This window comes from Podarcis gaigeae (genome assembly GCF_964106915.1).
Source record: "Podarcis gaigeae genome assembly, chromosome: 10".
Taxonomy (NCBI): domain Eukaryota; kingdom Metazoa; phylum Chordata; class Lepidosauria; order Squamata; family Lacertidae; genus Podarcis; species Podarcis gaigeae.
Window position 1 is genome coordinate 53,931,704 of NC_139686.1, and position 15,509 is coordinate 53,947,212.

Genomic DNA, 15,509 nt, shown 5'->3' on the forward strand with positions numbered 1-15,509 from the left:
AAAAATTATGCAAAGAATCTTATTAGCGTCTGAGTGACCAGACAGTTTAGTTCATTCAATGAAAGATTGGTACAATAGCTGTCAGCATTATTAATACTGATGCAGTGCCAACATTATGAATTAATGAGCTTAACCACATTAATTAAAAGTTCACTCTCAAGACATGTGGTGTTTGAGTTCAGTTAGCATAAAAATGTGACTGTCCCTTTGTAGATTAGTGTTATTTAAGTATTAAGCACGTCAGTAAAGCAGCTCCGTTTTTACTATTCAACTTGCAGATTTGTTAGCCCACTGGCTTATTTCACTTAGCAGTTTTTCATTTTGATGAGTTTCTTCTAAGATACGAAAGGGGAGAAAACATTCAAGTCATCCAAGGCCATTCAAGTCTGCTTTGCAGCTTCAGTTGCCAAATATAAAAGGGGAAAAAATTACTTAGCGGAGAACTAGTGAAAGTGCCTGTGGTCGGGGATTGGCTGTAACTTTCCTGCCAACCAGAAATACATTATACTAGCCATGACTGGCATGTGGTGATACGGTTGTGTGATTTGGATCATCATGCATACTCAGCATTTTTTCCATCGGTCTCAAGAGACATAGGAGTGTTCCTCCAGGGGTCAAAGTCAAACTGCTGGAGAATCACAGCACCTGCTGTGGTTGCAGAGACTGGTAACTCAAAGCTTCTGTCTCCTGTATTGTTTTTGCTGTGTTAGCAGCACTGAAATGACCTCTCTGGGGCGCAAGCTTGGGCAGTGTGTATGGAGGACCTGGGCTACCCAGATAGCAAGACTCTTGGCCTCATTGATGTGGCCCAAAGGAAATCAGAGTAAGATGCTAGGCAGGAGACGTGCAAGGCACCACCCAACCACCTTAGGGACTCCCCTCTGTATTTGTATAGAGTTTAATCCTTAGCTTTCTCCTTCAACTCAGCCCACATGTACAGAGCAGGGTGGACAGTCTTTTTGATAGGAGCTTTCCCTCACACCTAAACAATTATAGATTTGTTCTGCCCTATATCAATATTTTAGATAGAATGTAAAATACTGAGAATGAAAAATAGCCCAATAGTTCAGCAGCTACTAGGAATTTCCATGGTGCAAGCCATGCTGAAATGAGCAGGCATTGCCCTAAGCTTACAGGTGTGCTTATCCACAATGACGGTGTCCATTCACTTTAATGGTGTTTATGTGGAAGCTATGTTTATCGAAAGACACACTACATAATAGATGTTGTGGGCACTGGTGTTCATCATCTCCAAATACCAGATCACTGCATCTTAGTTGTTAAGGAAGTGTCATCATTTTAATGGTATTATAAGCATGTTTATTAAACAGATATTGCTGTTGTTTGCCTGTTTATTATTTGTTGAAATATTCAACATAGCCTTCCAAAGCTATGTCCTCAAAGGCATTGTGTCGTTTCGTTTCCAGATAATGGTATTTATCATTTCTCTAGGTTGGATGAAAAATTCACTGTCAAAGTTGCTGATTTTGGCCTTGCTAGAGATGTCTATGATAAAGAGTACTACAGCGTACACAATAAAACAGGAGCCAAACTGCCAGTAAAATGGATGGCTTTAGAAAGTTTGCAGACTCAGAAGTTCACTACAAAGTCAGATGTGGTAATATGTCTATAATTATTTATGTAGCTCTTGCTGACTTTCAACATTTCAAAGCATTCCTGGAAATATTAAAGGAAAAGAACGACATGGTAGATTAATGCAAAAAGCTTGCAATCCTAAATCAGAACTAAGATTCAGCACTTTTAGCTTGAGGAATAAATCTGACTGGTTTTCTCTTTTTTGCTTTTGGGCACACATCCTCAAACCACAGAATTTTAGACATGACAGCCGTGGTTGGCAAAATTTTAGGACCCTGCCTGTCTTGCTGGTCACACCCTCAGTCATAAGCAAACCAATTTGGAAGAAACCTGTGACAAACTTGAGCACATTAGCCAATCTCTGAGGGTTGGTCAACTTAATCTAACCAGATCCATTTCCCACCTCCCACATCTTAAAATTCTGTTTTTCTGTTTGTGAGCTCCATAAACAGTAGAGGGACTTGTCCCAGCCTTTTTCATCATCGGACCTTGTTGAGAAGTGTTGTGGATTCCAAACTGTGTGTGTTGCTTTCTTGGAGTCCCTCTCTTCACTTGAAATGTTACTCTGTTCTGGGTAGAAGTTCCCTTATGGTAGACATGACATCATTCAGTGTTGCCCAGCCCAGATCGCCTCTTTCCTCAGCCAGCATGCCCTTTGACTATGCAAGATGGTAATTGGTTCTAGTTCCAAGTAGATACCCTTTACCAATAGTGAAGGGCTGTCCTGTCAAGATTCAGATTTCCATTTGACCTGCTGTACTTTGCCATATATTCTCGACTAGTTTTGTTGGTGTAAATGCTCTCAAGACAATTTAATATTTTAAAACTTCTAAGAATTTTCTCCTAACGTAGGTTGCAGCACGTAGAACTGACTAACCAGTGTGAAGACCAGCTTCCCCAACAAGGTATCCTCCAGATATTTTGGAGGCCAGTGGCTGTAGCCCTGGACATCTGAAGGACCCTAGGTTAGGGGAAGGCTGGTGTACATCATTAATGTTCTTAACTCTTGGTTCTCTCTATTGTTTACAGCACAAAATTTAATTCAGCCATTGCCAAAGTGGTGCCCTCCAGTCCAAAACTTCTGGAGAGTACCAGGTTTGTAATGGCTGGTTTGATTTTTTGAAGGTTAAGCCCATAGTAAAATTTGTGTGTGTGCTATAGAAAGACCCAAGCTCTTCTTTGTTTTTTTGTTAGTGGTCCTTTGGAGTATTACTGTGGGAGCTGATGACAAGAGGAGCACCGCCCTACCCTGACGTCAACTCTTTTGACATCACTATCTACTTGCTACAAGGAAGAAGGCTCTTGCAGCCTGAATATTGCCCAGATCCACTGTAAGGAAATGGTTTATAAAACCTTATACACATATTGCCAAGTTTTAGGGATAATGCTCTATAGAGGATAATTCACTTTCCTTGTCTTTCAACTGCAGGTATGAAGTCATGCTAAAATGTTGGCATCCAAAGCCTGAACTGCGGCCAGACTTCTCCGAGCTAGTTTCAGATATATCAATGATCTTCTCTACTTTCATTGGAGAGCATTACGTTCACGTGAATGCCACCTACGTCAATGTGAAATGTGTTGCACCTTATCCATCTCTTTTGTCATCGCAAGACAACATAGACAGGGAAGCAAACACATGACCAAGCACGTTTTTACCATCATAGGGTGGGAAACCATAAATCGTGGCCAATGACTTTTTTTGTCTGTTGGTTTCTGTGAAGGCACTGTGTTTGTTTGTGTTGTACAAATTGCACTACTTTGAGGAGACAATTTCATGTTGCTGAAAGCTATGGATTTCTGTGTTGTCCAGATAAGAATTTTCAAGTGTGATGGACAACCGTAGCACCAACAGTCCTATTGCAACACCTAATCTAATGCCAGCTATCATTCATCTGTGAGCAATCTAGCTGCTGCTATAAATCACATCATGTACAGCAGATGAATTCATAGATTCATCAGTAACTCAGACTTCCAGGCACTTAACAAATGAGCTAACACTTGGTCAGCAGTCTTTTGCTGTCTAAGGTTGCAAACAGTTATCTCATCTCTATTGAAGATTTGTTTTGCCTGCTGTAGCAATTTGGCTGTTTTGAAGGCATACAGTGACCAAATGGGCATTTATCACATAGACCAGGGACCACAATTCTTGTTTTTGCAAAAGAACACCGTATACTAATTGAAATTATCATGTGATAAAAAGATTGCAACAACTGGCATTCCCATTCTGCAACCAAGTTTAAAACTTAGAAGTGTCTGCAACCAGTAGGTTAAACAAATTTGTGGCCAACATTGCAGAGGCTTAAGAAATCAGCTGAGTAGTAACTCTAAATTTTAGCAACAATGGCTGTGTGTTAATCAAAGGATTTGCAGCAGGAGAAAGGAGAAGAGCGCGAACAAAGGAAAGGGGGGGGGGGAGAGATCAGCCAAACTTGAACCAAAAGGTGTGCAACTGCTGCTAAGCTGGGCATGCCATTGAGAAAGAACTGAAAATAGATTTTGACATAGCCCATAACTGCTTGATATATTTGACTGATTATATGGATTGTGACATGCCATATATGTCTTTAGAGTAATGACCAAAAACGCAGGTTTTTAAAAACAGTAATTTAAATAATTTTGTAAACTGCTCTTAACTCTTGAGCATCATGTTTCGTTTCTGTTCCTGTGGAGTTCAGTGCATTCTACTGTATAGACTGTTTGACGTAGGATTGATAGCTAGTTTTGTTGGTGTAAAACCTTTCAAAGCATTCTATTTTTATATTGAAAAGTTTTATTTTTAATTAATCTATATATAAAGGTTTGCACTGTGAACACTTAAAAATATGTTACCAGCTTTTCATTCATAAGTTGTATAGAGGTTAAAAACTTTATTCTGTAAAAAAACCAACAACTGTAAAGGCCAGGAGTTGACTGCATGCCACATCCACCCCAAGTGTTAAAATCCCCATTGCTGGAATTAAAAACAACAACAACCCTGTTCTAAGACCTTTAAGGAGGCGATGCTTATAAAGAATCCAATTATAAGGGAGATTTATTGTTCTTGAAAAGAGAATGCTACACTGAAAGATTTATGATGAAGTTGGAGTGGGTAAGCAAACTACTTGCTGATAATACTGGATTGTATTAAATTGCCACTTCCATTCCAGCAACAAATATTTCATGCGCGCTGAGAGCAATGTTAATTGTGAACTGCCTTAACACTGAAACTTCTGCTGCAGGCAAAAAGAAGAAAAGGAAGATCCTAAGGGGGTAAGGAAAATCGTGATGCCAAGGCTTAGCACAGTCATTCTAAACCTGTGTACACTTGCTTTGAGGAATGCAGGGAGATGGGGAATGTAACAGTTAGACTATTTATGAGGAGAAATTAAAGTTGTGTCTGGGACACCTGTAAATAATATGTGATTCTTGTAGGGATTTGATGTTTGTACATTCATACAGTATACTTGCCAAAAGATGGATGGTACTTGCCTTTATAATTGTGATGGACCTAGCAAACTTAAAATAAACCTAGAAGTTTGTATGCTGGCTGTTTGTTTTAAGTATGCATATAGCTGTTAAAATGAGAGTGGCTTTTGTCCTGCCTAGCCTTGGAATCAGTAGGGCTATAGAGGGGATGTGGAATGGTTCCCACCCCATACCCTGGACAGAGGAAGTGGGTGCCTTGCAATTTGAGACTAAAAAGAAACGGACAACTTAAGAACCCGATTCAATGTTGGGTTTAAAAGAAAAGAAAGTTTTCAGGTCCCCAATCCATGCACGTTTTACTTGGGAGGAAGCCTCTTTGACCTTGGTTAGGATTTACTTCTGAGTAACAATGGCAATTTTAATCTGAAATCTTAGATGCAGTACTATGCCCAAAGGTCAGAAACTGCTCGTGTTTATGAAATTCCCTGTCGCAAAGTGCACCTAGAACATTGGGGAGTTTTGAGCACTGCCTTTACCCCGGTTGTTGCTGCTATCCGTCATTCCTTGGGCGAAGCTGATATCCCATCGTTGAGCATATTTGCTTATTAGTATAAGATGATACATTAATCTCTCGCAGCTAAACACCTTTCCTTTTCACCAATCAGAAAACAGCACATGAAGTGGAATCCTGTTGTAGACTGTGAACAGCAAAGGCCGTCAAGCCTTTCAATAGCGTACAGAACTCACGTCACCGAAGTGCAAGCATTGACTACTGCCTAAGAAATCACCATTCTTGGCAGCTTTAACAATTGATCTTCGAGTGTGTTAATTTAATTCAATTAAAAAATACCGTCTTAATATTGACAGGACTGAGTGACGGTTTACATTGAAAGGGCGTGCGTGCTGTATACTTGACAGTGAGAAGAGATTAATTCAGTGTTGGTATTTCAAAGCATTGCTGATTTACATGTCTGTTTAGAAGTAGGTGCCATTGAGGTCAGTGGAGCACAATCCTGGGTAAATTGCTATAGGATTGTGGTCTTGTTGGTGCAGTTACATGAGAAGATTTACAGTTAGATATTTAGACTACCTTATTCACCTTGCCAACAAAGGTCCGTATAGTTAAAGCTATGGTTTTCCTAGTAGTGATGTATGGAAGTGAGAGCTGGACCATAAAGAAGGCTGATCACCAAAGAATTTATGCTTTTGAATTATGGTGCTGGAGGAGACTTGAGAGTCCCATGGACTGCAAGAAGATCAAACCTATCCATTCCAAAGGAAATCAGCCCTGAGTGCTCACTGGAAGGACAGATCCTGAAGCTGAGGCTCCAATACTTTGGCCACCTCAGGAGAAGAGAAGACTCCCTGGAAAAGACCCTGATGTTGGGAAAGATGGAGGGCACAAGGAGAAGGGGATGACAGAGGACGAGATGCTTGGACAATGTTCTTGAAGCTACCAGCATGAGTTTGACCAGACTGGGGGAGGCAGGGGAAGACAGGAGTGCCTGGCGTGCTCTGGTCCATGGGGTCACGAAGAGTCGGACACGACTAAATGACTAAAGAACAACAATTCCAAAGTTTCAAGTGTGGCTGCTTGTACTGCACACACATCCTGCCCCCCCACCCCCCAGAACATAGTTTTACAGTTGTTCAGCATATGCAGAATGGAATGCAAGTGGAAATCCCCCTCCATTGTTAGGAATTAATTACACTGATAGTTTCGGTCTGGGACAGAGGTGAGGAACCTGTGAGCCTCCATATGTTGTTGTGCTCAGTGTCAACTAGCATGGCCAACAGCCAAGGGTGATGGGATCAACATCTGAAGGGGTTCCCTCATGGTAATTTACCACGAACTTGTAAGCAGAAATGGAGCATATCCTGTTATGCGAATAACAGAATTTCCTGCAGTGTAGAAACAGATACAGGTGGTTATTCCTCAGCACCTAATCACAAAATGGCATCTGACTTGGCACATGTACATATGTGTTGTTATTCCAGCAAAGAGAGAGCCAGTGTGGTGTAGTGGTTAAGAGCGGTAGTCTCGTAATCTGGGGAACCAGGTTCGTGTCTCCGCTCCTCCACATGCAGCTGCTGGGTGACCTTGGGCCAGTCACACTTCTTTGAAGTCTCTCAGCCCCACTCACCTCACAGAGTGTTTGTTGTGGGGGAGAAAGGGAAAGGAGAATGTTAGCCGCTTTGAGACTCCTTAAAGGGAGTGAAAGGCGGGATATCAAATCCAAACTCCTCCTCTTCTTCTTCTTCTTCTTCTTCTTCTTCTTCTTCTTCTTCTTCTTCAGAGGAAAGGATGTAGCAAGGTGTGTTCAGACACTTTATATCCACGAGGCAATGCAATTTGAACAAACTAACTTTGGGCATGCAGTTCTGGATTTTTCTGTAATTCTAAAAGTACCTCTGCTAATAACACACTCCCTCCTTTTACTAATTTTTTTAAAAAATCATTTTTATTGATTTTCCAATAAAAACAGGCAATCAACATATCCAGATCATAATCCAATTAAAAACAATAAACTAAAATTTTTAAAAACAACCAAATTACAGTCCAAATTGTTAATTATTAATTTTTCCAGGCTCCCCATAGTCTGGACCTCTGAAGAATATCTCCAATATCTTCGTTCCTGCCCTCCTTTTACTAATTTTTAAAATGCTTTTCCATTAAAACGTAGCGGGAAACAGGTGGTTGCAGTGTGCTGATATGCACATGCAAATCCAAACGTACGTGTGCTTCAGCCAGTGAACGCATTCCTTTTTTATATACATGTTCAGACTACTTCCTGATAGTGTTTTCAGTATAGGGTATAATGTGCTTTTAAAATTATCTTCCTGATCAAAGGGTTGGGCTGCAAAGTGGCGACTTGCCACGTACCCTGTGTTTCATGTTCAAACAGGCATCTGAAATTGGGTGTTCCACAGGCAAACCAAACACTCCTTGCAGTGTGAAAGGTGATGACGCCTACATACTGCTTAGGCAGTCCATGCCTATAGGTCAGCTTGCTCCCCATATAAGTAGCAAGGTAGCGTAGCTGGGAAAGAAGCCAGGGGAGAGAAGAGCTATATATAAATAAAATAAAAATTAGAAGGCTGTTGCATTCTCTCTTTCATGGTCCCCAATCACTGTCTTGGGAGATGGGATCCCCAGAGGGCACTTGCTTTTACAAGGTTATCTGCTCTGTCTTTACCAACAGGGAATTACCGGTATCCATTTACCAAAATGGTTGATACCTCTGATGCCACTGTAGGTATTAAGAAGAGGAATGTGGAATTAAAGAATATTTCAGGACCATACGTCACTCAACGGTTTGATCTGCAGGTACAGATAATGTGAGGTTTTAATTTAAAAAAAAAAATCAAATTGGGTGTGAATGTTGCGTAAACTGCAGCTTTTCTTAGTGAAGTGTCAGCAGCAACTAATGTGAAAGGAGGACAGACTCCTCTAAAATTTACACCTTATAGGCATACGATATTCTGAAGATACATGCTAAGCAAGACATAGATACCCATGTACAAATTAAATGTTACTTGTGTAAGTTGTGAAAGGGATAGACAGGTTTAAAAGGCCACTTTTCTGGATAGAAGAAACAGAAACAGGGGCGCCACCATATCCCAATTGAACTTGTGTCTATTTTACCCGGGAAAGAAAGCAATAAATACATCTTTGTGCCAACGTACAATATGTCAGATGGCTTTAGAATAAAGGGAAAGGGTGGGAGAGGTGAGAAAATGAGGAACTCAAAAGCTTTTATAAACATAATTCTAGGAAACGGATGCTATAACAGATCTGAAAAGTAGGATTAGAATAGCAAAGCTATAGCACTTTTGCCAAAGGAAAGAAACCTCACTATTGTACAATTCAACCAGCAATATGTCTATTTTAAATGACTCCACTGCAGTATCCTTTAATTACAGCCACACCATTAGTTTATCAACACTGGTGTTTCACAGCACAAGGTCACCTATAATAACCCTGGCAACCACCAGAAAGCTATTTTCCCCTTCCCTCAGTGAATAAGTGTTGCGGTGGTGCTATCATTGCTTCAAAAGAAATCGCGTTTCCGCCCAGTAACTCCAGTGGCATTTGATCTGCAATTGGATTGAAGTTAAAAATTAATTACTCTTCCAACATATTGATTACATGGCTATAAACATAAAAGACGGAGCCTAGAACAATGTACACTGACCCTCTGTTGAAACAGCATGTTTGTTTTCAAAAGGAAACTAATTAAAAGCTTCAAAAACTGGTTTCCTTCAGGGATGAGGCAGAGGTGAAAATAAAACCAACAGTGCCATCTAGAGTATCTGATGCCCTCTACTGAATGTACAGCATCTATCACAAATTGGCTCCCAACTTCAGCCTCTGCTTCCAAATATATATTTGATATTTAATTTGCAACCACATAAAATAGGAAGAGGGGTTGGGATATGGTGACTACAACCAATTTGTGTTAGATTTTTAAAATCCCTTCCATTAACAGCACATCAGCAGGTGTTTCTGTGAAGTCTACATAGCATGTGTAAAGGATTATAAAAAGATCAGACAATGGGTCTGCACAGCTGGTGTGCCCCCAAAGGAAATGTGCAGTTTTATTTCCTCTTTTGCCACACTAGCCCCTATCCCGGTCTTCCTACATGCTGGACTCAAAGCAGTTTTTTTTCTAAACTGAGACAAGCTATAGATGAACCATGCTAGGAAGGGAATGGGAAACGGCCACTCTGCTGAGAAAGGAAGGAAAATGAAGCAAAATTTATTGTATTGGCCCATGGATCTGGTTTCCACATAGGTACATAAAGCAGGTGGCACCACAGAGCCTAGGACTTACCGATCAGAAGGTCGGCGGTTCGAATCCCCGCGACGGGGTGAGCTCCTGTTGCTTGGTCCCTGCTCCTGCCAACCTAGCAGTTCGAAAGCATGTCAAAGTGCAAGTAGATAAATAGGTACCGCTCCAGGGTGAAAGTAAACGGTGTTTCCGTGTGCTGCTCTGGGTCGCCAGAAGCGGCTTAGTCATGCTGGCCACATGACCTGGAAGCTGTACACCGGCTCCCTCAGCCAATAAAGCGAGATGAGTGCCGCAACCCCAGAGTCGGCAACAACTGGACCTAATGATCAGGGGTCCCTTTACCTTTACATAAAGCTGAAAAAGGCACAGCTAAACCCCCATACTCTAATGTGTCTCTGCAGCTGCGGTTTTCCTGTGCCAGCTGCAATCTGATCCTGTTTTCCTTAAGACAGTTCAGTGGGGCAGCCAAGAACACTGCATAGGTTTGCAACTTTAGTGGCAGGTAAGGAGTGCTATTGCCTTTGAGATTAGAAATCTGCTTCTGCTCACCTTATTTGTATAGTCTCTCCTCCTTGGGACAATTGGTTGGTTGGCGTTTCATCTGGGGATATCCTCTGGTGTTTTGACAGTACTGCAGTGATTTAAAGTGTTGCAGACAAATCTGTAGAAGATGCAGTCTTAGATATTGTGGGCGAGGTCCCAACTAACTTATTACAATTTAGCTTGTATGGTACAAGTCCTGATGCAAGTCCCATAGATTTCAACAGGAACTAAACTAAACTCTACATACTTAGCTGGGTAGAAGCACCATTGCATTCAACAGATCTTAGTTCTGAGTACAACAGCCAGGGATTATGGGAATTGTCGTCCAAAACATCTGACGAGTCCCATGTTGAAAGTCACTGCCCATGAAAAGCTAGCATGTAAGAAAAGTAGTTTCTAGCCTAGCCTCTCCATTGTGTGGCTGCATTCAGAAGACATGTTTACCATTTGAAGATCACAGCCCAAAGTCCCAGAGATGGTGACAACCAAATGTGGAAATCATCAGGAATCTATTTGTAGCAGCTGAATGAGTTTATATGTATTATAAAATCTTTGTTGAGGAAAACAAAACCTGTTGGTCTTTCAGTTGGTTGTTGGACATGCTGCTGTTTCCATCTAATTATACTTAAAAGATAGGCAGCTTTTGCTCGTAACTAGATCAGGCACAGAACCTTAACACAACTAAAACATGGAGCATGGCTTTGGCGATTTCTTTTAGTATTCATTTGATTCCTTTGTCTGGCTGCTAAAGCTGGCAGAAGCAAAGTAAGCATCATTTGACCTTTCCACTTGGCACTGGCTTTTGTCCTAAGCTGCTCTTGTGAGCAAATGTCTCCATTCTTGCCATTGCTATAATTGGTTTATGGCAGTCCTCTTTCAATTCACTCGCATTCCGTTGAGAACTCTTGAGTTAGGGAAGACCACAATCACACAACAAAAGTTTTTGTGTGTGTTTTTTTAACCAACTATTTTGCCAAGAAAACAAGACAGAAACATCATTGCGTTCTCCTTTTTCTTTATTATTGGGCATAATCCACCCAAAATTAAGCATCTCTTGGCTCACAGATTGTACTGCAAGAACTAAGCACTTGGAATTTAATGCTCACTACATTTTGGCTACCTTAACTCAAAGTGATTTATTTTTGTTTGTTTTTATTTATTTTAGAACTTTCTATGTCACCCTTCACCTGAGGATCACAGGGAGGTTTACTATATATATATAAATACATAACACAGTAACAAATATAAATACATAACACAGTAACAAACGAAACCAATAAAAATCCCTCAATTTAAAAAGCCATAGATTATTCCAATTAGCCAAAGGCCTGGGAGAAATGTCTTTGCCTGGTGCCTAAATTTACATAATGAAGGAGACAGGCAAGCCTCCCTGGTGACAGCATTCTGCAGATAGGGAACTACTGCAGAAAAGGCCCATTCTTGTGTTGCCATCCTCCAAACTGTTAGTGGAGGAGGCACATGAAGAAGGGCCTCCAATCATAATCACAGGGTTTGGGTCAGTTCATATGGAAAGAGGTCCTTTAGGTACTACGGTCCTAAGCCATTTAAGGCTTTTTAGAACAAAACCAGCACTTTGAATTGGGCCTAGAAACTAACTGGCCGCCAATGCAGTCGGGACAGAATTTGCATTATATGCTCAAAATACACATATTTATTGTCAGTGGTTTTGTAGATGCTCCCTCAGCCATGTAAAGTCACTTAGGTGAGCAACTGTCTTGCCGTTGGGAGAAAATATATGGTCCAATCACATGGACAGTGGTTCTTTCCAAAAGAGTTTTCACCAAAAATGTCTGGGTCAACACCTATAAATGATAATAAATATATCTGGAGACACCATTTCCAAGGTATCTGCAGCAGGTTGATGAGCTATGGTGAGAATACGCATCTTTTCTTCATAACCCCCACACTAAAATGTAACTCACGAGTAGGAGGATTCAGAAAGGGTTTCGGTGGTCAGCTGGGCTACATTCTATAGAATGTCATTTTCCTTTTTATATTTTTAGCAAATTTATATTTTCTGTAGGATGCAAAATGCCACTTTGATAAAGTGTATGATCTGAAATACAATGGCAATACTTGCATTAGCACTGAACTAATCCACTAATGAAAACAAAAAGGAGTTCTCATCATCAGAAATTTGCAGCAGTTTCACAATCACCCTCCTCCATTGCCCTCTTTAAAGGAGGATAATCAATAGTGCACACCAGTAAATGATCAGGGCATCCAACATGAAATAGCTGTCAGTAGAACATGAGGCGCTTAATCTATAATTCACAGCCTGAATCTCTAGAACTACCACATAGTTCTCCAACAGTTTCTGATACTGATTCACAAGCCACTGATCTGCTGAGATGAAGATGCTGTGTGACTCCTTGTTGAGCTTACCTGGTAGACAGACCTTATTCTGTTTGCACAATCTGAAAAACACAGTGGAACACAGAAAGCCATCGGTCCATGTGGCTGTCTCCAAAATTTCAGGCAGGGTCTTTCCCAAAGATCGTGGGTGTTGAACTTCAGATCTTCTGCATGCAAGGCAGAAGCTATGATGCCAAAATTCAAACCTAATTCATATCAGCTGTAGCATCCAAACATTGAGTTCTAACTGATAACCGTGGTTACCTGCAGTTTTAAACTCAACATTAGGAATTGCTATGTAGTATTTTGTGGTGTGTGTCATGATGAATTCATGATGTCATGATGAAGAACAGACCATCTGGATCAGATCAGAGGCCTATACATTTCTACAGATGCCTATAGAAAGTATCTTCCTCAAAATGCCAGAAACTTATTTCCTGAGACAAGTTGCAGTCTTTCTCTTCTCGGGACTGATTTCTATCAAATACATACACCATGATGCAGTGAAACAGTCTTGCAGGCTGAATAGTGCTACTTTGCATCTGTGTCATAAGAAAAGCTGTATCAGCAGTGGACAGCCAACCCCTTCATGAAGTCTTGGAACCAAGGAAAGAAGGCAAGAGTCCACTCCCTTTATTTGTCCTGCCAGCAACTGGCGTTACACAGGCAATAACTCTGAACCTAGGTTTTCCTTAGTTACCAACAGCCAATAGCTGTTGATAGACCTTTCCCCTTTTGAATTTCTCTGATCATTTAGCAGGCTTCTGCAACCTTTACAGTTGTCTACCCCTTTTGAGATGGGATAAACAAAACTCTGCTATATTCAGATTTATTGATTTAGGGCATGAGCCAAAGTAGCTCGTAAAACAAAAATGACACACACAAAATAGCTTAGTTGTGTGTTGCCTTAAGTACATTAAGAATAAAGCCAAAGACCCATCTACTTCTGCATCCTGTTCTCACAGTGGGCAGATGCCTGTGAGAAGTTCGCAACCAGGACATGAAGACAACACACACACCCCTCGCCAGGGCTCCCCTGCTGCTGCTGCTGCTGCTGCTTCTTTGGCGATCACTCGTAGCCGAGTTAAGATTGTCTTCCATGAACACAGTTTTAACAGTGAGTCCGTAAGTGACTGTGGAGGCCAATTCTGGATCCACACGTCCTTCCACAGTCTTGAGTTAGCACATCTTCAAAGCTCATGACACCTTTAGTAAAGGCTGTTCTCCAATTGTAGTGCTCGCAGGCCAGTGTTTCCCAGTTGTCGGCATAATGCTGGTGGTCACACAAAAGAGGTTTAAAGACTCTCTCAAGGCAAATCCAAAAAAAAAAGTAGTATAAACACCGACAACTGGGAAACACTGGCCTGTGAATGCTCCACTTGGTTCCCCAGCAACTGGTATTCAGAGACATAATGACTCTGAATATAGTCATTATATATAGTCATCACACATTTAATAGAAAAATTGTACAATGAGTTACATATCAGAAGTGTTCTTGTTTTGCTGACCACTGTAGCTTCCTTGTGGTGCACATAATGTTCCTACATAGAAATTAAGAAAAAAATTATGTGTGAAGCAACCTTCAACTTATTGCAAGTTTTCCAACTGACCCAAAGTTAATTGATATAGCAACTCAGTCTAGAGAGTAAGATGCACTTTGTAATCAAGTAGGGTTGGCAACCTTTTATTTTAAAAAAGAGTGAGATCCTACCTGGTTGGTGGGCTACCAAAGCTAGCAGGTCAACACAAAGTTTACGTCTGGAATTCTACGGCTTTTCATACCCAGATACTGATTATTTGGCAAACATAGTCTTATTGACCAGACAAGTGAAATACTGGCTGCTTTACAACCCTATATTTAACTCCACATGAGTGAACACATCTCTCATGTTTCCCTCTTTAGTGGCCATAAATTATGCTGCTAATATAAGAGAAACTAGTATCGTAACAAAACTATGTCTACTCAGAAGTAAGCCCTATTCAATTCAATGGGACTTGCTCCCTGATTAGTGGGGTTAGGATTGCGGATTAAGAGATTTAAGTGTATGGAAAACTGAAAATGCCCATGGATTGGCACTGAAGGTTTAAGGGAGGGTGTTGGTTAACTTTTTAAAAACAGAAACGAAAAGAATTGCCAGTTTAAAATCTGTGTCCATCTTATCAGCTAAACCCAGATATCACAGAAAATGTAGCGTGTGTGTATGAAGAGGCAGATTTCGTTTTCCTGCCAAAAAGGTGTGGTGTAAGAACAAATGACTCCTGGGGGAGACTCTCCTCATCCCTTGAGGACAGTGTTCAAAATTAACCATGCACCAGGTGCATTTTACACCTGGCTACCAGCCACTTGCAACAAAGCAAAGATGCCTGGGTTCCAGAATGGTGCCTGACATCTCCACCAACTGAAGGTGCATGCCTGCGAATCATTGGATCTGGACTGTTTTCACACACTAATACCACATCCTGTAGAATTCTATCAGTTATATTTTATCTACACAATCAGAATGAAGTTCAGGAACCAAAATGCTTTTTCTGCACAGCCTGAGCAGGCAGGAGTGGTGAACAGCATTATAGTTAATTGTTGTAGCTTGTCTTCACTTAAGCCATCCCCCTGCCCTGCTCACAATTGTGAAGAGTGTTCTTATGTTATGAACGGTCCATGTCACCATTAAGAAGGTAGCATGTATGTAGACTGTCCCTGGATAAAGTGGCTTTCCTTTTTTAAGTTCTCAAAGCTAGCTCAAGGTTGCCATCTGAACTAGCCAGATGTTTAACTAATAATCAATCACAGTCAGTTCA

At 40.9% G+C, this 15,509-nt stretch overlaps 1 protein-coding gene across 4 annotated transcripts in view; it reads left to right on the forward strand.

Moving 5' to 3' along the window:
* MET (MET proto-oncogene, receptor tyrosine kinase) overlaps window positions 1-5,121 on the forward strand; it is a 96,530-nt gene extending 91,409 nt beyond the window's left edge. For all 4 annotated transcript variants that reach the window (XM_083698920.1, XM_083698917.1, XM_083698919.1 and 1 more), the window contains exons 19-21: window positions 1,453-1,618; window positions 2,791-2,927; window positions 3,026-5,121. In XM_083698920.1, coding sequence (XP_083555046.1) covers window positions 1,453-1,618; window positions 2,791-2,927; window positions 3,026-3,236 — 514 coding nt within the window. In that variant the 3' untranslated portion in view covers window positions 3,237-5,121. The remainder of the gene's footprint in view (window positions 1-1,452; window positions 1,619-2,790; window positions 2,928-3,025) is intronic.
* Window positions 5,122-15,509: the final 10,388 nt, after the last annotated feature.